This window comes from Gossypium raimondii, chromosome 1 (genome assembly GCF_025698545.1).
Source record: "Gossypium raimondii isolate GPD5lz chromosome 1, ASM2569854v1, whole genome shotgun sequence".
Lineage (NCBI taxonomy): Eukaryota > Viridiplantae > Streptophyta > Magnoliopsida > Malvales > Malvaceae > Gossypium > Gossypium raimondii.
The window spans coordinates 9058235-9083253 of NC_068565.1; the positions used below are offsets into that span (position 1 = coordinate 9058235).

Genomic DNA, 25019 nt, shown 5'->3' on the forward strand with positions numbered 1-25019 from the left:
TCAATATACGACATAATAGTTTTTCAATCGATTTGCTCAATTTTTATTAGACTATGGACTTTTAGATTATCTATTAATATAAGTTGTCTTCTCATATTATAATTAGACCATATAATGTAACTTAATATTAATTAAACATTAGTGTTGAGTAATATTCTCTTGTGTTGTATTAAGGAAAACACAATGGGTATTTATACACATTCCTACTACTACTATTATAGCTCACAATAGGGCCGACTATTTTGTCTTGGTCGAGGGCGCTGACATTCTTTGGGCCTCATTTGGTTTATTGGACGCTTGCCTGCGGGGCAAGCGGTCCTTTCTGATCTTGGGATTGACTATCCCAGTGAACCAGTTACGAGCAAAGGTCCTCTTCGTAGACATGGTTCGCGACCTCGTCACTGCGAGGTTTACGCGAGCTATCATCTTGCGATCTCATTTGTGCGAGGCTTACGCGAGCTCCCCTGCGCGAGCTCTTTCTATGAACATTTTGCATTCCCATGAGTTCCTCAGCTGACTATGCCTGTAGGTGAACATTCTTTTTCCGGGTCGGAGGTCCAGATCCTATCAGTCATTCGGACTATCGGTTCCCAAATCCTAACAATCAGATAAAAAACAAATCAATATTTTCTTATTTTTTACTTTGCATGCAAGAACTATCGAGGATAAATACAAACACTTAAAGGGTTACATCAATCTCCCTACAAGAAAATAATATGTGATTTCACCTCTAATGAGCTCAAGACACGTGGTGTCCCTTGTCTCTCATATATAAACTCACTCACAACACTAAAAAGGGCATGTCATACACAATCAAACACTTAGAATTCTCTCACTTCTCTACTCTCTCTCTTTCTTAGCTCCATTCTACCACCAAACACGATAGCTTTCCGCCCTAACCAGGTGAATTGTCATCACCATTACCCTTCACTCCTCGTTAATTCCCTTTGTCAACAGTAATTAATCTCAATGCTAACATAATCGAACCAATTTAGTCGATTGAATCGAGAACCATTGGTCCAACTGATGATATTTAATTAATAATAACCATAATTGTCAAAATTTGAAAATCTTGAAAAAAAAAGGGCAATTTACCAATAAAAGCCTTTTTTTTTCAAAAATTACTGAAATGAGCCTGATATTTTATTATTTACCGGAATGGGCCATTTTCCCCGAAATTGCGTCCAAAAGCAGTAGCGATGTCGAGTGTGCGATCGAAATCGCGTCACGTCGTAGCGAGATCTTGGCGTGGAAGAAAATCGCGCTCTCAAGGACGCGATTTCCTTCCACGTCGACATCTCGCTACTTATGCGGACGCGATTTCGACCCACAAGTGAAACGACTCCAACGGTCAAAAAATAAATTACGGGCCCATTTCGATAAATTTTAAAATATAGAGCTTTTTGGTATTTTGAAAAATAAATTTTGAATCTTTTGTACTTGTATTTATTTTTTAATCAATTAACTCTTCAATATTACATCAATAGCAACAAGTACAAAAAGATTCAAAATTATTACCAACAAGATTTGAACTAAGGTACTAAAGGAAAAGAGCAATCATCTTAACCAACTAAGCTAAACTAATTAATTGACATATTATAGAAATCTGTTATTATCTTAATTATATTACTTACGTTCTAACGATTTATCGGACCTATTCCATACACGTGTCAAATCAAAAAAAATAATACAACAATTTTGTAAAAAAAAATCCGGTGTTTACTTCAAATAAATAAGGAAAATAATGATTTGAATGTTTCAAAATTCAATTTTAAATCGAAAAAATCAAAATTTAGAGGCAAAAAGGGATCTTTTTCGACGAAAAGTGCGGCAAACCGCCTTCGGCAAAGATCTCAAAAATTTATTCGAAATAAAAAAAATCGTCTCAATCAGACAACCGAGTTAAAAGTTATGGCCTTTCAAAGTTTTCCAAGCTAAAAATGAGAAACTGTTCATCCACGTCGACAAATCGCGTCCTAGAGGCGCGATTTGTATCCATCAAGCAAATCGCTACCGACGTGGACGCGATTTCCTGGCGCGTACCCTGACATCGCGCTGACATGGACGCGATTTCGCGGAAAATGGACCATTCTGGTAAATAATTAAATAATTAGCCCATTTCGGTAATTTTTGAAAAAAAAAGTTTTTTTTTGTAATTTGCCCGAAAAAAAAGCTGTTTAAAGATTGAAAAAGCGATATTTTGGTTTTAATTAAATTTTTATTTTTAATAAAACTTTGATTATATTTTGGTTCATTTAATCTTCCATTTTTATAGATATATATTTTTATTTTTGTAAAATATTTTCAAATATTTTAATATTTTTAAATTTATTCTTTTTCATTTTTGACGTGGTTAAATCGGGTTTCTTATGAGCTGTATTGCTGTTACTGAAAACGGAAGCTAGATAGTCATTTTCTTCTAAAAAGTAAAAGCTCTCTCCATTTTTTATGTTTTTTTTCTCAAACAATCTTGCCTTTTCAAGTCTTAAAAAATGGAGGGTTCCTCGAACTCCATTGTTGAAGAAAGAGCAGAGCTTATGGTTTCACCAGATAATAAAAACCTCGAACTAAGAACAGCCCATTTCATCACACCTTCCACAGGCTTAACCTCCATTGATGGAAACCTTCCAAACCATTGTCTTTCCTCTTTGACAAAAACTTATCCCAAAAATCGGGCTATGGAAGTAAATTTCGTTGGGTGGAGACACCCACAAAAAGAATGGAAAGCATGGGTCGCCAACATGGCTTCATTACATGAATCCACATGGAAGGAAGCTGGTATTTTCGAAGCCATAATGAATTCAACGTACAAGATTGAAAGAAACAATGATTTGGTCTTTGGGGTTGCTGAAAATTGGTGCCATGAAACCAATAGTTTCATTTTTCCTTGGGGTGAAGCGACGATTACATTGGAAGATATCATGATCCTTGGGGGTTATTCAGTTTTGGGGTCTCCTGTTTTCACTCCTGTTGAAACAGAGGAAATGGAGGAAACATGGGAGAAACTCGAAAATGCAAGGAAAGAAATGTACAAGAGTACAACTAAAAAGGCCAGTCACAGTTTGTGGATAAGGAAGTTCATGCACAGCGGTAGCGAAATCGAGCACGAGGCATTCCTTGCATTGTGGTTATCAAGGTTTGTTTTACCATCTTCTTTTGATGTTGTTGTAAACATTGTTTTCCCCATTGCTATTCACCTTGCCAGGGGGACTAGAATTGCACTTGGACCTGCTGCTCTTGCTAAGATTTATAGTGATTTGAGTTGCTTAAAACAAAACATTATTGCTTCAACACAGTTAGATTCCAAATGTGATGGTGGAAATGTTGCAGTTGCACTAGAGGTTACACTTTGCTCACAACTTACACTAGTCCAGGTTTGGGTCTGGGAGAGATTTCTGGACTTACGTCCGAAGCCTAACTTAATCGAAAATGGCGATCCAAGGTTGGCTTTATGGCATGACCTGAAGTGCAAAGTGCAAGATGTGAGGTCAGTTCTAGACTCAAGCAAGGAACGGTTTGATTGGCGTCCTTACGTTAATTGTGGTAAGTTTTATGGAGATACAGCAATATGGATATCAGTTGATTTGAGTTTAGACGATGAATTGCTGTCGTTTGCTCAATGCTTGAGGGCTTCGGAGCTGGTTGGACTAGAATGTATAGAGCAGTACCTTCCGCATAGAGTGGCATTGCAATTCGGAATGGACCAAGATATTCCCTGTAGCGTTCCCCGATCAAACGATAGTCCTGAGATCGCATGGTCCAATTACAATAATTCCGTTGGTGGTGGGAAGTTGTACATTCCTTCCAAGCTTTTCAAGGGAGATGTTACTGCTAAATACTCGAATTGGTGGAAGCAATCGGTCTTGATTCTGCAAGAAGAAAGTATAGATGTGTTACTAAAGCAAAGACGCTCCACAAACTTCAAAATGACACCAAATGGAACAATGGGAATTACTGAAACTGATATGTTCAGAGGTTTAAAATTGATTCCGATGTGCTTGAAGCGGCCTAGAGAAGATGATACTTACAGTGGTTTTAAGACAATGCCAAAGAAGTTTAAGGGAGTGGGAACCCATACCTCGTCCCTAACTCGACCTGGTAGCAGTGCCAGTTCTGATCATGGTTCTCCAATGATAAAATTTAAGCAGTTACCAAAATATCCAGAACGGAAGAAGGAAGTTTGTAATGCAGGTTTTGTAGCTCGAAGCTCATCGATAGCAATTGGCTCAGAAGTAGACACTGAAGTTAAGGATGAAAGTACTTCATCTAGCTCTCTTTCCAAGTTAAAGCCTGATTTTGTAATCCAGAAGGAACTTAATAATTCTTCATTTCCTCCTGGTTTTCCTCCCAAAGGAAATATGCTGCAAGCCAAAGGTTCTTTTAATCGAGATAAGGTGACTGTGGCTGTACCAGTTCCTCCCGGTTTTATCCCCAAAAGTTCTATTACTGAAGATAAAATTAACCCTCCAGTTCCTCCTGGTTTTCCTTCCAAATGCAATATGGTGGAAGTAAGGGATATTGTTGATGCCAGAGATTTTGTTGAAGATAAAGTGACTGTAACAATGGGTGGGAATCATTCAGCAAGTCATCTTGGAAGTCTTTCTTTAGATTCCAACGAAAAAAATCAACTTACAATATCACAAATGTCGAAACCCTATAAGAAGTTTGGCAATATTGACAGAAGAGATGCTTTAGAGAACTCATCAGGTCAATGTTCAGTTGCAGATAATGTGCTTCCAAGATGTGAGCTGATAACAACACTTGGAGCAGAGGAGGATGCACATGGCGCATCAATCGTACCTGCAATTTACTGTAATGCTTGTCCAAATGAACAATCATGGCTACATCTCGAAGCACGTATAAGCAAGCTGGAGACACTGCTTGGTAAGATGAAAGCAGCTAGGGAGGTTAAGTCATTAGTAACTAAAGGTTGGGTTAATTTGGATTAATTAACCCTTTGTTTTTTGCAAATATTTGATCATCCATTAGAAGTGAATTTAAGGATTAGTTAGCCTAAGCAGATACATTGAAATTTACATGCTTTTGATGCTACCCTTTTTGGTGAATTTAGTTAGTTCGACCACTTTATAGCAAGAAAGAAAAACAGCTTTTGCTGCTTATATAAGTTGCAAGATGACAAATTACAAAGTTAAAGCTTCTTGTACATTTGCTTCAACCAATATTCCTATTTCAGCCTATGCATTTTATAAAATCTTCATACATGGGAAAAAACTTCTCCTTCCAATCTCGGAGAGCAGAAGCCATGGATCTTGAGCTCTGCTTTCTAATCTTTGGTTAATTCCAATTTCACTGCCACCATTCTTTCTCTTCAATTCTTCAGAGAATCAATACTCTTTGAGCAAAATCCAATATGTTTAAAGATTGTTTATATCTACAGTCTGTTAGCAAAACACAGAGAACAAACTCATTCGAAATTAAGCTGATTAGACCTCAACATACAGCAGTAATCAACAGGCAGATAATAAAAAACCCCAATCCTCAATGCTAACAAGGTAATCATCAAAACTTAAAGACCTTAAAGAACACACCTGCTATTGCAAATCAGCTAGGACTGAAAAGGCAACACAACATTAAAGATCAATTACAGAAGAAATCTATTAAAAAGCACAGAAAAAGCCAGGCTGAGAACCAAGTACTTAATCCAAATACATTTTTTCCCAGGTTTACAAACACAAACAGTTTCAAGGACATCAAGAAGTGAATCCAAGCTTTAAGCATGCAAACAATGGAAAGATATTGAATACCAAAATAGAAATTTTCCATTTTCTAATAAACTATGAGTATGCATCCCTCAGATTCATTGCTCATCAATGGATATCAGTCCACTACTTTTATTTCCTAATATTGTTCTTCATAAGGATGCAAGTCAAATTTCAATAATTTTTTTTTAAAAGAATCTCCTCAAGAAGCATATTGCTAAGTATAATTAGATTAAACTAATTAGAAAATGTAAGAAATGCTTGATTTAAAGAACAGAGCAAGAGAACACCAATAATCTTCAAAAACATAAAAAAAGAGATGAAACTGAACGAAAAAAAGCCCCTCAAAAAGATCTATTCATCAAAGCTAGTCAGGCCTATCAAATTTTAAGATCAAATAGAACTTCGTCATTGGGATATTAAATTGATCAACGTAAAAAAATTTCTTTTATTAAAGAATTTTTTTTTTAAATGAAACTTCTTTAATCAATAAATGAAAGAAAACCCAGAAAAGGGTAAGCATGGGGCATCTATCAGAAATGGAATTATCATCAACATAATCAGGCTACTTTTAACATGAAAAATATCCATCATTTAGATGCAAAAATAAAATCTTACTTAGAATTTGCCAAAAAAAGGAGAAAATTTGCAGAAGAAAAAAAAATCCCTCGGAATTGGATAGTCCTCAATGGAAATAAATTGATCCACTATTAATTTATTTCTTCGGATTAATTCCTCATAGGGATAAGCAATAAATGCCCAAGAAAAACAAACAAAAACACAACATTGTTGATAAAGAAAATGATATTTATCCCATAATCAACGCATCTGAAAATTTCTGGAAAAAAAAAGAAGAAAAGGAAACAGGTGATGGCAACTGAGAATGCTATAATAAGGGTTTGGGAAATAAAAGATTAGGGCTTTTGGTTGCTTTAATAGAATGAGATGATAAGTTCAAATTGCATGATTTGTCCTCAATATAATAAATTGCAATCAGCCATGGCATGATGTATTTGGCTGGGCTTAGATGGATGGAAGCCATTGTTAGCCTTTTCTAGCCCAACAAAGCCTGGTTAGCATAGAAATTTTGGTACCAACCAAAGAAAAGCTTAAGGTAGGCAGCAAATGTTAGACCAATTAGTCGAAGTTGGACCCACTAAATCCCATGATACTTAGGGCTAATTTAATAATAATATTTTTAAAAAGTGTTGTGAAAAAGTATTTTTAAATTTTTTTTTAAAAAGTTTAGTTTAAGATTTAAGTGTTTAGTATTATTATTAAAAAGTATTTTGAGAAATAAAATGTCTATTTTAGACATATTATTATTAAATAATAAATATATATTTAAATAATATTTAAATTAGTTAATATTATTATATTTTAATAAGAATATAAAAAATATTATAACTTATTGTTAATATTTTAATAAATGAAATATAAAATTTAAATATTTTAAGCAATAAATATTAAATATTTATTTTGCTCAAAAAACATTAATTATTTATAAAATTTAATTAGAATATATAAAATATATTTTAAATATTAAAATATAATCATTAAATATTTGTAATTAAATATTAATATATTTTATTATTTTTAATTTTTATTTATTTTAATTAATAATTTTAACACATTTATAATTAAGAGAAAATTTTAGTATGGTATTAAAAGGATGAAAAAGTAATTAAACAGTAAAAGCTAAAATTTTTTACCTCCAAGCAGTACTAAGCAAGCTGTTAGATTTGATTCTACAAATATACATATAATCTATGTAAATACATGCGTGTTTTTAAACACTGGCAGGCTGCTGCTCTCATTTTTGCTTGTTAGCTCAATTGAAAAAATAATCACCCCATGGAATCAAAGAGCAAGAATCTGGTTCTGGGTTTTGTTGTCTTAGCTGTATTCTTGATCTCAGGTGTAAAATCTTGGACTGGTGAGATTCACGGTAGAGTTATCTGTGATGTTTGTGCTGATTCTTCCATTGGTCCTGAAGATCATATTTTAGAAGGTTGCTCTCTCTCTCTCTCTCTCTCTCTCTCTCTCTCTCTCTTGTTTTTCCTCTGTTCCTTTTTCCATTTATAATTTTGAATTGCAGTTGTTTGATTGGTTAAATTATGTTTCTTTAGCAGAAATTCGAAGTGGGTTTTTTTTTTGTTGGAATTGTAATTCTTCCATTTTGTCGGTGACAATGTTTGCTCCTTTTTTTTGGTTAATTATTGGTTTTGACATTGTTGAGCTTGGCTATACAACTGCATGGATGGGTTCAATTTATAATTCTTTTTTTTTTTTAATGAGGGTTCAATTTATACTTAGATTGAGAAAAGAAATACTCAAAAAAATTACCTTTTGAGGGTTTGATAAGATCACTGTGTCTTGCAATTTGCCTATTTGAGTGCTTTCCCTGATATTTACTTTGCTTTACTAAATTGCTTCTATGGTTGATGCTTATTCAATACTTTTTACCTGTGTCTAATTGAGTTGCAAACAGCTATCATAGTGTGTTAGAAAGGGTCTCTGGGTTGACTGCTCTATTGTCTGAATGAATCCTTTTTGTGTAGGATGCATCCTGCAAAAGTCTGTGTAAGCAATTCTCTTATAGGCTTAAATTGTTAAATAGTGGGACTGGGATATATTCATGATCTTTGGTTTCATTTTCTTTCTTCTGTGGTTGAGATAGCTGACAAGTAAGCTTTCTTTGTTTAAGATGGAGTTCGTTTTAGAGAAAAAAATCGCTGGATCTGCTCGTGAGAGCTTAGAATACTTTAATATCATAAAGAATTTACTCAAAGGTTGTAAAATGAACTGTATCTTTATTATGAAAATGAGAGGTATTTATAAAGTAATAGCTCAAACATTATATATACATTGTAATCTCAACAATAAAGATGATAAAAGAGATAACTAAGAGTAATTCAAAACATAATAGAGATAGCTAAGCCAATTCAAAGTACTAATAGATATGGCTAAGTCCAGTTCAAAATACTTAATAAAATAACAGATAAATATCTAAAAAATTAAAAACCACTAAGAATAGCTGCATCACGTGAACGGTTAATAAGGACAAATATGGTTCGAATGTTGTAGAAATGCAACAACAATTCACCAACTAATCTTGGTCGAAACAATTCTTTTTTTGCTTGGTGAAGTAATTGGAAAAAGAATGGATGCTTGGTGTATGGTGTTTTATAAATAAATCCTTTGTTCATTTCTGTGTTCGATAAAGCTGTTTGTCATTGATATATCTGTTCTCGAGTTTGAAGGTCAAACTTTAGTGATGGTAGGATATTGTTTTAATCTTTCAAGCTGTACTATGGCATCGATGTTTTAAAGGGCATACTTAGATTCATTCATCTCGGTATAACCATACTAATTAGGGGTTTTTCTGTAGAAGCCTTAACTAATCTTTTAAACCGAGCCTTGAAGTATATGAATCATCCATGAAAATTTTATCTTATATTTATGTGAAACAAATGTGTTGGTGTAGGTGCTGAGGTTGCTGTACTTTGTATTACAAAATCTGGTGAAGTAGTAAATTACCAGGCTTTCACAAACGCCAAGGGGATATACACCGTGGCCGAAACAATGCCTGAGAGTGACCGTTGGAATACATGCTTGGCACGACCGATCAGTAGTTTCCATGATCACTGCAACCATCTTGGGGATCGCAGCACCGGTATCAAGTTCACCTATAGTCGCCCATCAGGTCATTTCCACACTGTCAGACCGTTTGTATATCAACCCTCTACTGCCCCATCCTACTGCACCGAAACTCTTAGTGAATAAGTATACTTTAGAAGCAATCATGGATGTCTTACACAGATGCAAACAAGAATGTTCTAATTTATAAATACCGAAAAAAAGTGCATGTTTCTTATGGTTCACCTTGTTCTATCTTGTGGTCTACCTGAGACAAGCAATTAATAAAGAAATTGTAAGTACCTTTGTTGTAAGGTGATATGAGGGCCATATCTTTTCGCATGTAAGCTTTCTTCATGATTGCAATTATTGTTCATTTGAACTGTTTTAGGTGGCATATGAGTTCTTCATCAACTTATTGTTTTGTCAATGAAGAATCTAATGATTTCTCGACCTTTGTAGGAGTTGTTAGGAACAGTGGTGAGTTATCTCAAAGTCACACAAGTTCATTACAAATTTCATTAGTTTTTGGATTAAAACTTTGGTTGATGGATAACATAAACAAGGAACAGTGTAATCCATCATTCGAAGAAAGTTTGAGCTCCTCCACTTTTGCTATATCATATGTATTTTAATAATACCATTAACTTAAAATGTTTGATGAAACTTATCACCTCTATTGTCAAGTTGGAAAGATGAAACATATTATTTTAGATATTATTGATTTATATATAAAAACAATATAACAAAATAAAGTTTGTCCGAAAATATATATATAACAAAAGAAAACGAACCTAAGATAAACTTTCTTAATTCTTTCGATAATACATAAAAACATAGTGAAAAGTTTATTCCCTACTTAATGAAAATGCCCAGTGTAATCACAAAAATAGCGAAAACTAATATCAGAGCCAGGTTTCGATCCTGGGACCTGTGGGTTATGGGCCCACCACGCTTCCGCTGCGCCACTCTGATTTGTTGATTCATAATTTACATTTTTAGTTTTTCAAGATTAATTAGTTCTTATTTCACAACAAAAAAACAAAGAAAGGGAAGGAAAAATCAGAACTTCGAAGAAAAAGGAAAATGAGAAGACGACCTGGAATCGGAGGGCTCCAAACAGCTGCAGCTGCTAGGGTTTGTTTCGAATTTCAATTTAATCTTAATAATGATATTCAAATGAATCCCACAATTGCAGCCAATCAAATCTACTCGTAATTATTTGCGTGTGGGTTTTTCTTTTTTTTTTTTTAATTTCAGGATCAATATCGAGCGTTGGGAGAAAATGTAGCCAAGTTAAGAACCGACCTCATGAAAGAGCAGCTTGCTACTTTTCGTTCTCAACTCGAAGAATTCGCTCGAAAACACAAGGTAAACAAAAGTTCTTTATCAATTTTTTTTTCATGAGTTTCAATTATTTTAGTTTTACTAATTTCTATATCTATTTTTCGCAGAATGATATTCGTAAAAATCCGTCTTTTAGGTCTCAATTTCACGAAATGTGTGCAAAAGTAGGAGTGGATCCTTTGGCTTCAAATAAGGGATTTTGGGCTGAGCTTTTAGGAATCGGTGATTTCTATTACGAACTTGGTTGGTATTGAAAATCATCCTTTTTTTAGAAAGAAAAGTAATTGGAAAATTCCCTTTTGTTTTTAATTTTTAAAATTTTCTTTCGTGTAGTTTAAACTGATTTTACCTTATGATCCTTTATGCTTTTCTTTTTGTGTGTGTGTTTTGTATGCTTCCATTTTTGTTTCGAAGTTTTATAATTGTGAATTTATTAGATTATGTATAGTTCACCTGCAAACTACTACTATGCTTTTTCAGCATGATACACAAGACTATGAGCTGTAAAATCTGCATTTTTAGAGGATTTTTATAAACTCGTACTCTCTATTTCAAAGACTTGGTAGAGTGCTTATAATTTGGTTTTGGTTATTGGCTAGACAGGAGTTCAAATTGTTGAGATTTGCTTGGCAACTAGGCCTCTTAATGGAGGTTTGATTGACCTGCAGGAACTCTGCAAATTGCTTCGTCAGAAACGAAAACATGATCGCGAAGCTGTATCCGAAGATGATTGTTTGCGTGCTATAAGTAAGCTGAAGGTATGGTAGTACAAAGCTAGATCATGGTTGTTTTATACTGATTACTGAATGAGTTTGCCAGCATTCCCTTTTCAACTCTTAGGGTAAGTGAGATGAAGAGCATGAGAAAGCTGATCAATTTTCCTTTGTTTTGAGCTACATTTTTTTTCAAATCATTGTTGAATGGTTAGTTCCATTATTGCTGCTTGCTGTTCTGAAATCTGCATGGTCTGTAATGGAGTTATCTTCTACAACTTATTTAAGCTTTTGTGATGCCAATTTTAAATGCATGTACTGCTTGGTTTCTCCAGACATTAGGTAGTGGATTTGAGGTGATTTCTGCTGGAAAGAAAAAGCTTGTTCGGTCTGTTCCAACTGAATTGAATAAAGATCATAATCAAATTCTGGAGCTGGCACAGGTTAGTGATACTTCTATTATGGTATGACAAACACCCATGCAAATAATTGCTTAGTCAATGTTTTGCTTGTTTCTTCTTTCAGGCTCAAGGCTATGTGACCGTTGATGAGGTAGAGAGGCGGCTTTCATGGACACATGGGCGTGCTATTGATGCCCTTGATACCTTATTAGATGTAAGTTCTTGCAGCAATAGGCATGTTTTATCATCATACTGTGACTTTGATTTATGGGGTTAACAAAACTCCTGTTGGTTGATGCAGGAAGGTCTTGCTATGATTGATGATGGTCATAGAGATGGGAAACGCTGTTATTGGTTCCCCTGTGTATCCTCCATCTCCTCATTTGGGGCTGATAATTAACATTAGTCTGTGTTTTTCGTCATCCTTTCTCTTTTTTCAAATTCAAGTGTGTTGCAAGTTTCAAATTGTTTATGTTTGAATTTCTGGCAGAATTTTATAAATGGTAACTCTACCTGCCAAATGTTATTATATCTTCAAGTGTTTATTAATAACACTATGTTCTTGCAGCTGAAGCCCATTATTATACATACATCAAAGTTTGAACTCCACAAAAACAAATCATTGAAATATGTCATTTAAATGTTTGCTTATAGTTTTCATGTTACAGAAGTGGGAAAAAATTCAATGAACTGTAACTTGAGATTGAGCTTCATCCATCTCTTCTATCCATTCAGCACCAGGCTCACTCCAAGACCTGGGTCTCACCCCAAGCTTGAAAAATATAATCATCTCTAGTGCCTCAAAAACCTTGTTTTTGTCTAGAAACTCATTGCAGACTCCACTCACGATGCAGTAGTTGCTATTATACGGAGGCCTATGGTGAGCAGAATGTTGAGACCGGGAGACTAGTACACCGGCATCTTGTAGTGCCACCACCAGTGGTGGGAGCTTGCTCTTGGTGCCATGAGACCAGGCATGAAATTGTTGGCTGAACATGATGCAACCAGCACAAACGATAACAAATCCTTGAATAACAGGGTCATTGCAGAGAATTTCTATAGGAAGCACTGTGAGAGTTATGCTACGAGCCAATGCATGTAAGTTGTTAGCAAACTGGCGCCTGGTGATAGTCCACGGCCATTTGTGGTGCCCTTGGAATCCTTCAATTTGTGAACCAAAAATCGGAGTCGTTGCATCACCATAATTGTCGATGCCCCAATGGTAAACCCCAGACAAAAGGTCAGCTAAAACATACCCAACATAGCCTGCTACTATAGGTTCGAACCACATATGTGTATCAGCTGCACCCGTTACAGTCTTGGCTAGGGAAAAGAAAAGCGTGGTGCAACCACTGGCCACCCATGCTCGGTGGGACCATGTTGATTGTAAACTTGGATCATTGGACAAGGGAGGGCCAACACTAGGGATAATGGGAGTGATAGAGTCCGGTTTTGTCTCAAGCCGTGGCTCGATAACCAACTGGTTCTGACTGGACTTAGGCTTGGTTGTGGTGGTAGTGGCCGAACATGTCAACCTTGCAACAAGGTGCAGCCGTGGGCTAGTAGGAATATGCGTTAGAGACCTCGACGGGCACCTATGTTGTTTTAAGATAGACATTGAAAAGGTTTTGCCCAAGAAAAACTAAAAGTTGATTGCAATGAAAGAGCAAGATTTAAAAAGGCAAAGAACATGAAATAGTGGCTATGGAGTAAAGGCGGTGATCCAAATGAGACTGTGCCATAGAATCGACGTTGTGGTTTGCAGTGAGGGTGCGTGGGGATATTGAAGTCGCTAATGTCTTCCACATAAACATGTGCTCACAATTGGTTTCAATTGCTTGCCTTTAGAATAAGTGAATCTCCGTCACACAAGTGGATTAAAACGCCGTCGCTTTCATTTTTCTTCAGCAAGAGCAAGTTGTATTTCGATTATATTCAAGTTTTATGTTACGCAAAAGATGAAACAATTGAATTCTTGGGCTAAGGATTGAGACGCAATATTTAAAAAAAAAAATTTTATTAGTAAACTACTGTAATGAACGTAATTTTTTAAAATAATAATTAAATACTTTTTATTGGTATATATATTATTTGACTAATTGAGTTGGTATCATTCATCATCTAGGTTTTAACTTAGGAAATTATCAAATATTCAATTATTTTAAATTTTATATAAAATTTAGAAAAGTATAAATGTCAAATGTACGTGAAATTTGATTTAATGTGCAATTTTATTCATGAGCTTTAATTTTGTGAAATTTTATACATAAAACTTAGATTTGATTCAATTCTTACAAACTAATCATACAATTATTGATATATCATCATTTTATGTTTATATATTGCATACATAAATAATTATATTTATCTAATATAAATTTAAACTGATGTATTTATTTATTTAAATGTGTATAATTGAATCAAAATTAAAGTTTTAGGTATAGTCAAAATTTCGTGTGTATAATTACACCAAATCAAAATTCATGTATAAATCAGACATTAAATCAAAATTCATATATAATTTTGAGATTTGTTTCAGTATGACAGAATTTAAGGTTAGAATATAGCAATATTCAATATTTAAATTTTATCATTTTAATTATGTAAATCATTTATAAATATACTTACTAGATAAATTGAATGCATGGGCTAACGATAGAGATTAGAAACGCAATACTTGGGGTTGTAACGGGGATAATAATGGATTGTCCTTTTTGGTTTTTCTTGTTCTTTTTGTTTACATTTGAAACTTCAATTGAAGCTTCCAAGTAGGCCAAAGATAGGGGTAAACATAAGAATATTGAAGTATCGTCAAGCATATTCTCAATATATAAATATCATAAAGCATTTTCATTCTGTGAGATGCCAACTTTACAATATTATAATAGTAAATGATATTTTACATGAAAACTTGAATTAAGAAAGTTTGGATATTAAATATTGAAAATTAAAATGTTTTAAGTTCAAACCAGTCTGTGTATTTTTTTATTTTTATGTTTAAATATAAAAGTTCAAAAATATTTATAAAATAATATTATTTATTTTATAAAGCAATAATATTTAATCATTATTAAATTTACTTGATTCGTGACATTAATTTAATCAAAATAATTAAAACTCATTTTTACTGTACCTTAATTGAGACATGAGTCACATTTAGAACTTAATTTTTAGAATTTAAAACTTCATTGTACTAAATAAACTTTCAAATCATATTGATTTTTATTAAAAATTATAAATACAATTACAAAAACAAAACCAAATTCTTTTGTTAGGGTTAATTTTGTTTGAGGCGATGTGTGAATTTACCCTTGAATTTCATTATAATTTCATAATTTTTGAAGGAATTTTAAGTACAAATTTATTTTATAAAATGATATTTTTATCTACTATAAGGGTGGATTTGGATGCACAATACGTTTACTTGTAGTTAGTGTAAAAACAGTAACGGCGATGAGATTATATATTATAGCGTGAGACAAAATATAAGCTAAACACACCGTACCGTACTCAATTTGTCCATCCAAACCCATCCTAAGAATTTCAAACTCCAAACTGCTCTTCGAATGAAGTGTTTGTTTTCACAGTGGAAACACGACATGGTGAGGCAATTTGTTTTGAAGGTACATATAGACTATAGAGTGGTTCTAAATATTATTTGTTCCACCTATTGCGCCAGATGTATAAAAATGCTATTCTACTCTTATATATAACTATTAAAATAATATAAATGTAAAATTGCATCATAAAATTAAGGTTTATATATAAAAAAAAGTCCTCATAAAATGATTAAAAATTAATTAAACTCCTAAAAGAGTAACATCCAATTGAATCATTCGAATTATGAATTGCACTCAATTACGCTCATGATATGTATTTTTCTTTAAAGCCCTCTCATATTGTAAGTGATGACATGGCTATTGATGTGAAAAATGATTATGTGAATTATTTTACAAATGCTTAATTAATTTTTAAAATTATTTTAATTATGAGGAGTTTTTAGCATTCAATCATAACATCATTGAGATGTTATAAAAAATTTATAAAATTTATAGAAAAATAATAAAAGTACAAAAAAATATTATTGATGTAATAAACATTAAAACAAATGTTTAAAAATTAAAGATTAAAATTATAGAAAAGTTATGAAATACTCTAAAAAAGTTATAGAAAATTTTATAGATATTATTAAATTAATAAAAAAGTATAAATTTTAACAAAAACTATTTAAAAACTTTTATAATATTATTTTATAACTTTTATAATTTAAAAAGTATAAATTTTTATATTATTTTAGTAATCCTTAATTTTTTCTATTTTATAATATTTTAATAAGTTTTAATCATTTCTAATAACTTTTCAATCAATTTCAAAATTATTCAATAATTGTTAATAACATTTAAATAACATTTAATGTTTTTATAATACTTATTATGATTTTTAATAATTTGTACAATTTAAAAAAATTAAAATTTTATAATTTTTAAAACATTTTTCATGTCAATCGCCATGTCACTACTTGCCCATCAAGAATTTTGAGGAAAGCTATATTTTAAAAGGTCAGGCATAATAAATTTTAAACATTTAATTTTACCATTTCAACTAAATATTAATTTGAATTTTATATAAACTTTTAATAAATATATATATGTTACATGAATTTTTCACCTACGTTATGAGTTTGTTATAATCTAATACTATTATAATATGCTTGATTGAATTGATGTAATTATCAATCGGTCCCAATTCAATTTATGAAATTATCAAAAGTTCATTCATTTTACAAAGCAACAAATTATTATGTTAGGGTATTTATGCCTTTTATATTTTGATAAATTTAGAAAGTACGCACACATTATGAGAATAATAAGATTTAAACTTAAAACATTATAAATTTTATAATCTCAATTTTATCATTTCAATCAAAGTCACATTTGGTTTTATATAAATTTTTAATAAAATTGATACATAATTTTTTTCACTTACAGCGTGAGTGTGCCATAATCTAGTGACTATTAAATGAGTAATATTACCATTTTACTTTTTATATAATGTATTTATTGTATAATAAAATTGTGTATTATATATTCCTTTTAAAAAAATAGAGCAGGGCAAAATAGCATGATCCGCGGGATAGATGTATTCAACCTCCATAAAATATGATAGTGGTTTTCAAGATTCCAAACTTATAGTAGGGGTGGGTGAGAATGGATGTGTCTAATGTTCATGAAAGCGATAATGATTTTCAAAATTACACATCTATAACGAGGCGGTGTGGATGACAAAGCAGAACATATAAATTGTGAAGTAGTGATTGATTTAGCAATATCTACTCTCACTCGACTCCCTCCGCATTTTACTTACTCCATTGACATTTTTCCTAATTATATTCCCAATTAATATAATCTAAATAATTATAATTAAATATATATAATTGGATTAAACCAAAATAAATTTGTAAAAACTTAAAACTAATTTTAAGTATTGAGTTGTACGTAATTAATAATTTCTTGATACAATAAAAAAACTATAATTACGAACAAATCATTCCAGAATAATCATTGTGCAGTAATTAGAGGAACAAATACTAAACCTTCAAAGTAGTACTTTTGCGAATAAATATGTCAAAATTTTTTAAACATAAATAAGACATGTAAAAGATTATATATTTTAATTACATCGTTTGTTTGAAAATCCCCCATATAATATTTATTATAGTGGAAGTTCCTTCCAAGGATCTTCTTCCTCGAAAGTTTCACCCACTTTTTATTGGTTTTATTGTAAAATAGTCCCTAGTGTGTACCTTTTTCTCATATTAGTACCTAAATCTTTTTTTTGTCAAAGTGACACCTAAATTACTAGTTTTGTCCCATTTTACTTCAAACTGTACACTTTTCAGGTTTGAGGCAAAATGGGACAAAACTGTTAAGTTTAAATATCACTTCTCACAGGAAAAAGAAGAGTATCAATATGAGAAAAATGGTAAAGTCTCCGAGCTAATTTGGCTATTAAGCCATAATGATTGCTGTTTTTATTGTGGTATGATTATTGGAAACAAAGGAGTGTTGCAATGATAAATTGGTAATCCCCACTTTGTTGAAGTGGAGTCAAAAAACCAGAAGTTTCCTCCTGCTTTCTTTCTTTCTCTTTTCAAAATTTATGTTTTGTCTCTACTTCTCTCGAGAATAATTTTTGGTTCCAACAATCAACTTTCATTTAATATTTTTTTTTCTACTTTTACTGATAATTTTAAGAATTTTATTTTCACATTAATTTAACATATTGAACTTCTCATATATTTAAGAATAAAATATCAATTAGTATAACAATATTTACTATTTGAGGGTATAATTTTGGTATTACAGTATCAAGATCAAATAATTTGGGGTTCTTTTCTTCTGACCACCTATGGAATTTTATTTTCTTTAAATAACATTTCTGTCAAATTTTTTGGGTTTTGTCTATCTTTAAATAGTTTATGATCAGTTTAATATTGTTTTTAAGAATTACTTTTAAGCTAAAAATACTTTTAAAATAAAACATTACTAAACAAAATATTTCTGAGATTTTCAAAAGCATTTTTTAACAAAAATACAAGCAAAAATTTTAACTTTTACTCAAAAGTATTTTTTATCCTAAAATATTTCTTAAAAGTAATATTAAACTAAGCATTAACCGACTTCAAAGTGAATCAAGAGCTATATAATTGTTAAAATGAATAAACAAAATATTTATTTTAAATATAACATTTTTAAAATATTTTTAAGTTTTTGTCATTTAACTAGTATCATAGATAAACAACATATTTATTTTTAAGAGGAACTATTGTATTATTACTAGTGAAGTCTTTTTATTCAAATCCTAATTTTAAGTATATTAAGAAAAAGAAATATATGATTGTTTCTTCATGATTCACAAAATATCTTAAATTCATATTGTATGAAAGGAAAAATTATGTTCCAATTTAACTATAATCATCATCATCTTTCCTAATTAATTTGTAGAGAGTAACATAAAGCCATTTTCTTTGTCTTTTCAAGTCACAATTTTGAAAAGGAAATTTATCAATGACAGTATTTATACAAGAAACCAAAATAATTACAATCCATCCGAAAATCATAACAGTAAAAGTTACATAAACATTTTAAAATTAAAATTAAAATCTTTTGTTTGGTTTTTCTTTTTACTTTTTAGTTGTGTCAGTAGAGAATAGAAACTAAAACAAGTGTTTTTCTTCTTCTTCATGTTCTCGATCATGGCTTCTTCTTCTTCTTCTTCTTTCTTTGTTAGGTGTTTCCCTTTACTTTTCTTCTTCTTCTTCTCACATGCCCAAGCAGTGAAATCACCAATTCATCCTCGGGATGTTCTACCTTTATTGCCGAGACAGGTTTCATGGCCGATCCTTAATTCACTTAACAGTGCCATCGACCTTTTACCAGCCTTTGTCGGTTCTGTTTCGTCCCAAAACCACATCGTGAGCTGGAAAGGTGCGTGCTTTTATGAGAACACCGCTTGGATGGAGTTCCATAACAAGAGTGGCAGTGAGTTCGGTGGTGGAACTCTCCATATCAAGGTAATAACTTTGGCCTTCCTAGTCTTGATATTTTTGAGTGTTCTGTAATCTGGGTATTGCTTTGTCTGAGTTGGAAGTGCTTAAATTCTGAAATTTTTTCAAGCTTTCGGAGTGTTCTTGTTTCTAGGTATTGCTTTATTTGAGCTAAAAGTGCTTAAAGTTTGAATTCTTTAGTTTCAAAGGATTTTTATTGAGCTGGTTTTCCCCCCTTCGTTCTGCACTTAATTGTCGATTTTTTTTTTTTGGGGGAGGTGGATTTCATTTGTTTCTTATTTTTCCTGGTTCTACAGCCATATATGCAAAAGCAACTACTTTGAGCTATAGTATGTTGGTGAAGTTAGAGGGCAGTTCTTAATAGATTTTGTAACATGGAATATTTGCATAACTCAGGTTCATAATGATGCAAAAATGTCTTATATGGTAGAATTGGTTAGAGTTATGGTATCTATGTACTTATCCAGGTTAGCAAAGCCCATAGTTGGACGTGTCTGGATCTTTATCTCTTTGCAACTCCATATCGTGTAACTTGGGATTATTATTTTCTATCTCGGGAGCATACACTCGAGATTGACAAGTGGGAAGACAGAGCTGAGTATGAATATGTAAGTTGTCTTTCTCTGTTAGCTTGAGTTACAGTAAGTGTTAAGTTTCCTGCAAACTCATATGTGGTTTTCGATGATACATTTAAATTAGGTGAAAGACAAGGGGATTTCTATTTTTCTGATGCAAGCAGGGATGCTTGGAACACTTGAAGCTCTATGGGAAGTCTTCCCATTATTTACTAACACTGGATGGGGTGAGAGTGCCAATCTCGGGTTTCTCAAGAAACACATGGGGGCTTCTTTCGAATCACGGCCTCAGCCCTGGTACACCAACATTAGTGTTGATGATATACATTCGGGAGATTTCCTTGTAATATCAAAAATTCGTGGGCGCTGGGGCGGTTTTGAGACTCTCGAGAAGTGGGTTACTGGTTCTTATGCTGGTCATAGTGCTGTTTTCTTAAAGGATTCTGAAGGGAAGTTATGGGTTGGTGAATCAGGACATGAAAATGAGAAGGTAATGTTTTATCCAGCTATGCTTTATGTCCTTGTAAATAGATTCTCTTTGGCTTTGCTGTGCTTGTAATAAGTTTCATATTGCAGTAAAAACTTTCTTTCTTTCATTCAGTATTATGACCGAGTGTAGTAAAATATGAGGTATAAGTATTTATTGGATTATTGTACAGGTATTTATTAATGATGCTAAGTTATTATATCTGTCATGCGATGTAGGGAGAAGACATCATTGCAGTTATTCCATGGGATGAATGGTGGGATTTGGAGCTGAACAAGGACGACTCTAATCCCCATATCGCAGTGCTTCCTCTGCATCCTGATGTTCGAGCCAAGTTCAATGAGACTGCTTCTTGGGAGTATGCACTAAGTATGGCAGGCAAACCATATGGCTACCATAACATGCTATTTAGTTGGATAGACACCATAGATGGGAATTATCCTCCTCCATTGGATGCTCACCTGGTATTTAGATATTTACATAGAATAGTGAATACCTTATGTTATGATTATAGCGTATGCAGCTAAGTTTCTGCGTCTACTCCTTTCTCAATTTCTCTCCTCATACATTTGTTTTTCTAATTATTCCTGCAGCTTTTGGTAGGTCAATTTTTTTACTATGTTGTAGTAGATATTTTGTAGGTTTTGTTCTTCCTCTTTTCGTTTGTTTTTCTTTCTAGCGTACAAAAAGCTACGAGTCATATGGAATTAAAACTTGATTGTTTGTATGTATTGTAATTTTCAATGGTAGAATATTTTGGTATAGGTGTGGAAATGAGCTTACGTTGACAAAAATGGTGTGTTACATCATTTTTAGTACTATTAACAAAACCTCCAAAGGAGGTAAATAAGCGCACAAATATAGGATGATTAGAAAATCCTAATCTGTTTCTTTGTCATTGCATTAACAAATAACAATGTTGTTAATGCATACAACTCTTTTCACTCTCTCGTTTGCTATCTCCTATTTTGTCAATGTTGCAGTTCATAGGAACTGAATGTTTCCCTCGCAATCATACAGGTGGCTTCTGCTATGACAGTTTGGAGTAAAATGCAGCCTGAATATGCTGCTAACTTGTGGAACGAGGCCTTAAACAAGCGGCTTGGAACTAAGGTAGGCATATCTTTCTTGATCGATCAACTTATAGTGGTTTGTTCACTATAATCTGAATTGTTTGGGATTTATGTCTTGAACGTAACATGCGACTTGCTTAATAATGATTCATATAGCTTAGCCTAGATGCTTCTAAAATTGATTAGACCTAAAGGTCTTCAAAAATATTGAATAAATAAGCTATTTTTTGTTCTTGTTCAGAAGGGGGAAAAAATCAATGTGACACGTTATCATTTTTTTTTTCTAATTATGGTGTTTACTGCAGGGTCTTGATCTTTCTGATATACTGGTGGAAATCGAAAAGCTTGGTTCCTCATTTGATCAACTGCTGACCGTTCCTGAACAAGATGATTGGATATATAGTGATGGGAAGTCAACCTCATGCATTGCGTTTGTCCTCGAAATGTACAAGGAGGCAGGACTTTTTGATCCCATTGCTGACTCTATTCAAGTCACTGAGTTTACGGTGAGCTTATTTTGAGTGAAGTCTTTGTCAAAGTTCAGCTTTCATTTATTCATACTGCAATCCTGTTGCTGACTCTTGTTGATTGAATTAATACCGAAAACACAGATAAAAGATGCATATACTCTAAGGTTTTTCGAGAATAATTCGAGCCAGCTGCCAAAGTGGTGCAATGATGCAGACAATGTAAAGCTTCCTTACTGTCAGATTCTGGGGAAGTACCGAATGGAACTGCCTGGATTTAATTCCATGGACCCATACCCCCATATGAATGAACGGTGTCCGTCTAAGCCTCCAAAGTACTCCAGGCCACCAAACTGCTAGACAGCCTCGCTTCTGCTATTTGTCGTTTTGTCATTATGCTTGTAGTCACCGTTAGTTCATCAATTGTTCGGGTCAATTGTATGCAAGATGACACAAGAAATTGTGTAGCAGTATCAGTTGTAAATATGGTAATCAGACTAGGAGTGGAGATTTCAGGTATCAACTGTTATAGATATGATAGAAAATCGAACATTGATGCTGATAAAACTATGAAAGCCATTCTTTTAGTCAAATATTAGTTTTATGCATGGAGCTGTAGTGTCTGCTTATTTAATGACATACGTTAGATGCGAGTATTTGTGGGAAACTTCTAGAGATTCGGACATTGTCGGGAAACATTTTCAGTAGTGAAATGCCATTCCGACCAATGATATAATTCCGAGATTCCTACTGTGTTTTACTGGCCTACCTAAATATGTGAACAAAATAAAGCTCATTTTCTCTGCAACAGGAATCTTGTAAGTTAAGCTACCAAGAGACTACAATATTAGGGCAGTTTTCTAGGACTGATTTGAACTGGTAATCCTTTAGTTGGGACTGGCATTGGATCCCTGCTGAAAGAGTTATCTGAACATAGTAACTTCCAAGTGAACCGAGTAATCAGATAATGAATTGAAACAAGGGTTTCAATCCTTGCAAACTCGTATCCTGGACATATCCGAGGTCCCCCACCAAATGGAATGAAGCAGTAAGGTGGCAGTGAAGCTGGATTCTCGAATCTCGATGGATTGAACTTTGATGGTTCCGGAAATATAGTATCATCCATTTGTGTTATGCCGGTAACCCAGAAAATCTTCATACAAATCAGTAAATTATATCAGTGACAGTGAGATACCATATACCAGAGAAATGGATCAATCTGAAATGCTGAAAGGACGGTGAATGGAAAGTATGGTTCTACTTACCAGCCAATCCTTTGGAATGAAATATCCACCGTACTCAATATCTTTTACAACTTTCCGGAAACCACCAAAGATTGGTGGGAACATTCTTAGAGTTTCCATGGCTACTTTCCATGTGTATTTCATCTTGGCAAGGTCTTCCCATGTCAGAAGCTCCCCATTAGGCTTCCTCCTTGCTATCTCATCTTGTTCTGCAACCACAAATCAAGAAGCAACCTATATCATAATTCCCTTTTCTGCAACATTGCAACTGGATCGAGTTTGGTCATAAAGTTATGGCACTTAAAGTTGAGATCATGTTGATAAATACCTTGAAGAACAGCTGCATATATGGTAGGATAATTAGCGAAAAGGCGCAACAAGAACGTGAGAAGAACAGACGAAGTATCATATCCTGCAACCATGATGAGCATAACATTGTGAATAATCTCTTTCTCGGATATGACTTGTTCATCCTTCTCGTTGCGAATGCTAAGCAGACAAGTGATGAGGTCTTGGCGAGGTGAAGCACCCTTCTCTAGATCTACTCTCTTCTCACCAATGAGAACTTTCAACAACTTCTGGGCCCTTGCACTCGCCTGCAAGCTCCGGTTGTAGCGTGTGAAAGGCAAATTAACCGGTACCGACCACATTCCTTCTATCATATATCGAAAATCATTGGCAAGTTTATCTCTTCTTGTTCCTCTTTCGACTCCGAATAGAAGAGAACAGATTATGTTGAATGTAAGGGTCTTCATCAATGGTAAAACCTGTCAGAACAGGAAAAAGAACACATCATATCTAATTTTCCCAGGTTAGACACCACAGTTTTCAATGTTTTATAACATACCGTGACTTGTTGCTTGCCATGCCAATGCATCTCAAGGTGATTCCTGACTTCTTCATCCATCTTCCCAACATACTGTTTCAATGATTCAGGTTTCAAGAATGTAACAAGAGCATCTCTAACTCGCTTATGATCTTCTCCGGTCAATTCCAAGATACATCGATCACCCAGAATCGAACTAACCGACTTGACTTGCTGGTTAACAATGTTGCTGCTGTCACTGGCGAATACAAACTTGTTTGCAGCCTGACCATAGATGAAAACTGCTGGTTTCCCAAATAATCTCATCTTCGATATTGGACCGTACTTCCTTATCCTCTTCCGAAGCCATTCTTCTGCCGTGTTGCTTCGCATGGCCCTGAGAAGGCCGAGGCTTTGACCTATGAGCGGTAGTCCGAGTGAACCTGGAGGAACCCTTTGCGGTGATCTTTTTCTCTTGGTTAGGAGAAGGAAAACTGGGATCAGAAACAGGAGAACTGTGATGATGGTGTTCATGGTTGTGTAATAGAGAAACTGAGCTCATGGCAAAGGGGATTAAATAGAAGATATCCACGGAGAGGCTATTGTTGATCTTCTTTTGTTGGCTTTTGTAATGGAATCTCTTCACTGTAGTGACCTTAATATTCCACTATTTGGTAAAAGGCAAGCCATCCATTTTTTAAACAAGATTGATTCTATTTCCTAATAAACAAGATTCTTAGCTTTTAACGCTTTGTTTGATCCTCCAATCAGGTTCCATTGCTTTTTCAAAGTGACATTAGCATTTTATTTTTAAATCCTGATGATGGATCGCACCAAAGTTAAAAACAAAAACAAAACGACTGTTTTGAGTTACTGCAAAATCTATGTCAAGCCAAGCAGTTCCTGTTCCAAGGTGAACCTTTGAATGTCTGCAAATTCATACATGTTCGGATTTGCATCCTTATAAACCACAACTCATCA

General features: G+C 33.4%; 6 protein-coding genes and 4 non-coding genes across 10 annotated transcripts; 4 read left to right on the forward strand and 6 right to left on the reverse strand.

Moving 5' to 3' along the window:
• Nucleotides 1–2358: 2358 nt before the first annotated feature.
• On the forward strand, nucleotides 2359–5171 carry LOC105780592 (uncharacterized). Its single transcript, XM_012605005.2, has one exon. It carries the CDS (start codon nucleotides 2493–2495, stop codon nucleotides 4947–4949), a length of 2457 nt encoding a protein of 818 aa, XP_012460459.1. The 5' UTR covers nucleotides 2359–2492; the 3' UTR covers nucleotides 4950–5171.
• Nucleotides 5172–5806: 635 nt separating this feature from the next.
• Nucleotides 5807–5883, reverse strand: LOC128033361 (small nucleolar RNA R21). Its single transcript, XR_008189533.1, has one exon. It is a non-coding gene; the product is annotated as a small nucleolar RNA R21 (small nucleolar RNA).
• A 364-nt stretch (nucleotides 5884–6247) lies between these two features.
• On the reverse strand, nucleotides 6248–6321 carry LOC128033383 (small nucleolar RNA R21). Its single transcript, XR_008189536.1, has one exon. It is a non-coding gene; the product is annotated as a small nucleolar RNA R21 (small nucleolar RNA).
• A 61-nt stretch (nucleotides 6322–6382) lies between these two features.
• Nucleotides 6383–6467, reverse strand: LOC128033372 (small nucleolar RNA R21). Its single transcript, XR_008189534.1, has one exon. It is a non-coding gene; the product is annotated as a small nucleolar RNA R21 (small nucleolar RNA).
• A 1027-nt stretch (nucleotides 6468–7494) lies between these two features.
• Nucleotides 7495–9756, forward strand: LOC105780597 (uncharacterized). The gene is made up of 2 exons (XM_012605018.2): nucleotides 7495–7731; nucleotides 9208–9756. Exons 1-2 carry the CDS (start codon nucleotides 7575–7577, stop codon nucleotides 9504–9506), a joined length of 456 nt encoding a protein of 151 aa, XP_012460472.1. The 5' UTR covers nucleotides 7495–7574; the 3' UTR covers nucleotides 9507–9756.
• A 506-nt stretch (nucleotides 9757–10262) lies between these two features.
• On the reverse strand, nucleotides 10263–10334 carry TRNAM-CAU (transfer RNA methionine (anticodon CAU)). Its single transcript has one exon. It is a non-coding gene; the product is annotated as a tRNA-Met (tRNA).
• Nucleotides 10335–10390: 56 nt separating this feature from the next.
• Nucleotides 10391–12387, forward strand: LOC105780641 (vacuolar protein sorting-associated protein 22 homolog 1). Its single transcript, XM_012605081.2, has 7 exons — nucleotides 10391–10496; nucleotides 10620–10730; nucleotides 10814–10949; nucleotides 11310–11464; nucleotides 11755–11862; nucleotides 11945–12034; nucleotides 12122–12387. Exons 1-7 carry the CDS (start codon nucleotides 10446–10448, stop codon nucleotides 12218–12220), a joined length of 750 nt encoding a protein of 249 aa, XP_012460535.1. The 5' UTR covers nucleotides 10391–10445; the 3' UTR covers nucleotides 12221–12387.
• Nucleotides 12388–12418: 31 nt separating this feature from the next.
• LOC105780632 (fatty acid desaturase 4, chloroplastic) lies at nucleotides 12419–13811 on the reverse strand. The gene has a single exon (XM_012605068.2). It carries the CDS (start codon nucleotides 13436–13438, stop codon nucleotides 12503–12505), a length of 936 nt encoding a protein of 311 aa, XP_012460522.1. The 5' UTR covers nucleotides 13439–13811; the 3' UTR covers nucleotides 12419–12502.
• Nucleotides 13812–18976: 5165 nt separating this feature from the next.
• On the forward strand, nucleotides 18977–22597 carry LOC105780603 (uncharacterized). Its single transcript, XM_012605030.2, has 7 exons — nucleotides 18977–19393; nucleotides 19855–19995; nucleotides 20087–20452; nucleotides 20668–20913; nucleotides 21470–21562; nucleotides 21828–22028; nucleotides 22134–22597. Exons 1-7 carry the CDS (start codon nucleotides 19064–19066, stop codon nucleotides 22347–22349), a joined length of 1593 nt encoding a protein of 530 aa, XP_012460484.1. The 5' UTR covers nucleotides 18977–19063; the 3' UTR covers nucleotides 22350–22597.
• On the reverse strand, nucleotides 22500–24929 carry LOC105780612 (cytochrome P450 716B1). Its single transcript, XM_012605043.2, has 4 exons — nucleotides 24081–24929; nucleotides 23562–24000; nucleotides 23255–23442; nucleotides 22500–23142 (listed from the first exon to the last, which is right to left on the reverse strand). The coding sequence occupies exons 1-4, from the start codon at nucleotides 24570–24572 to the stop codon at nucleotides 22837–22839; spliced, it is 1425 nt and encodes a 474-aa protein (XP_012460497.1). The 5' UTR covers nucleotides 24573–24929; the 3' UTR covers nucleotides 22500–22836.
• Nucleotides 24930–25019: the final 90 nt, after the last annotated feature.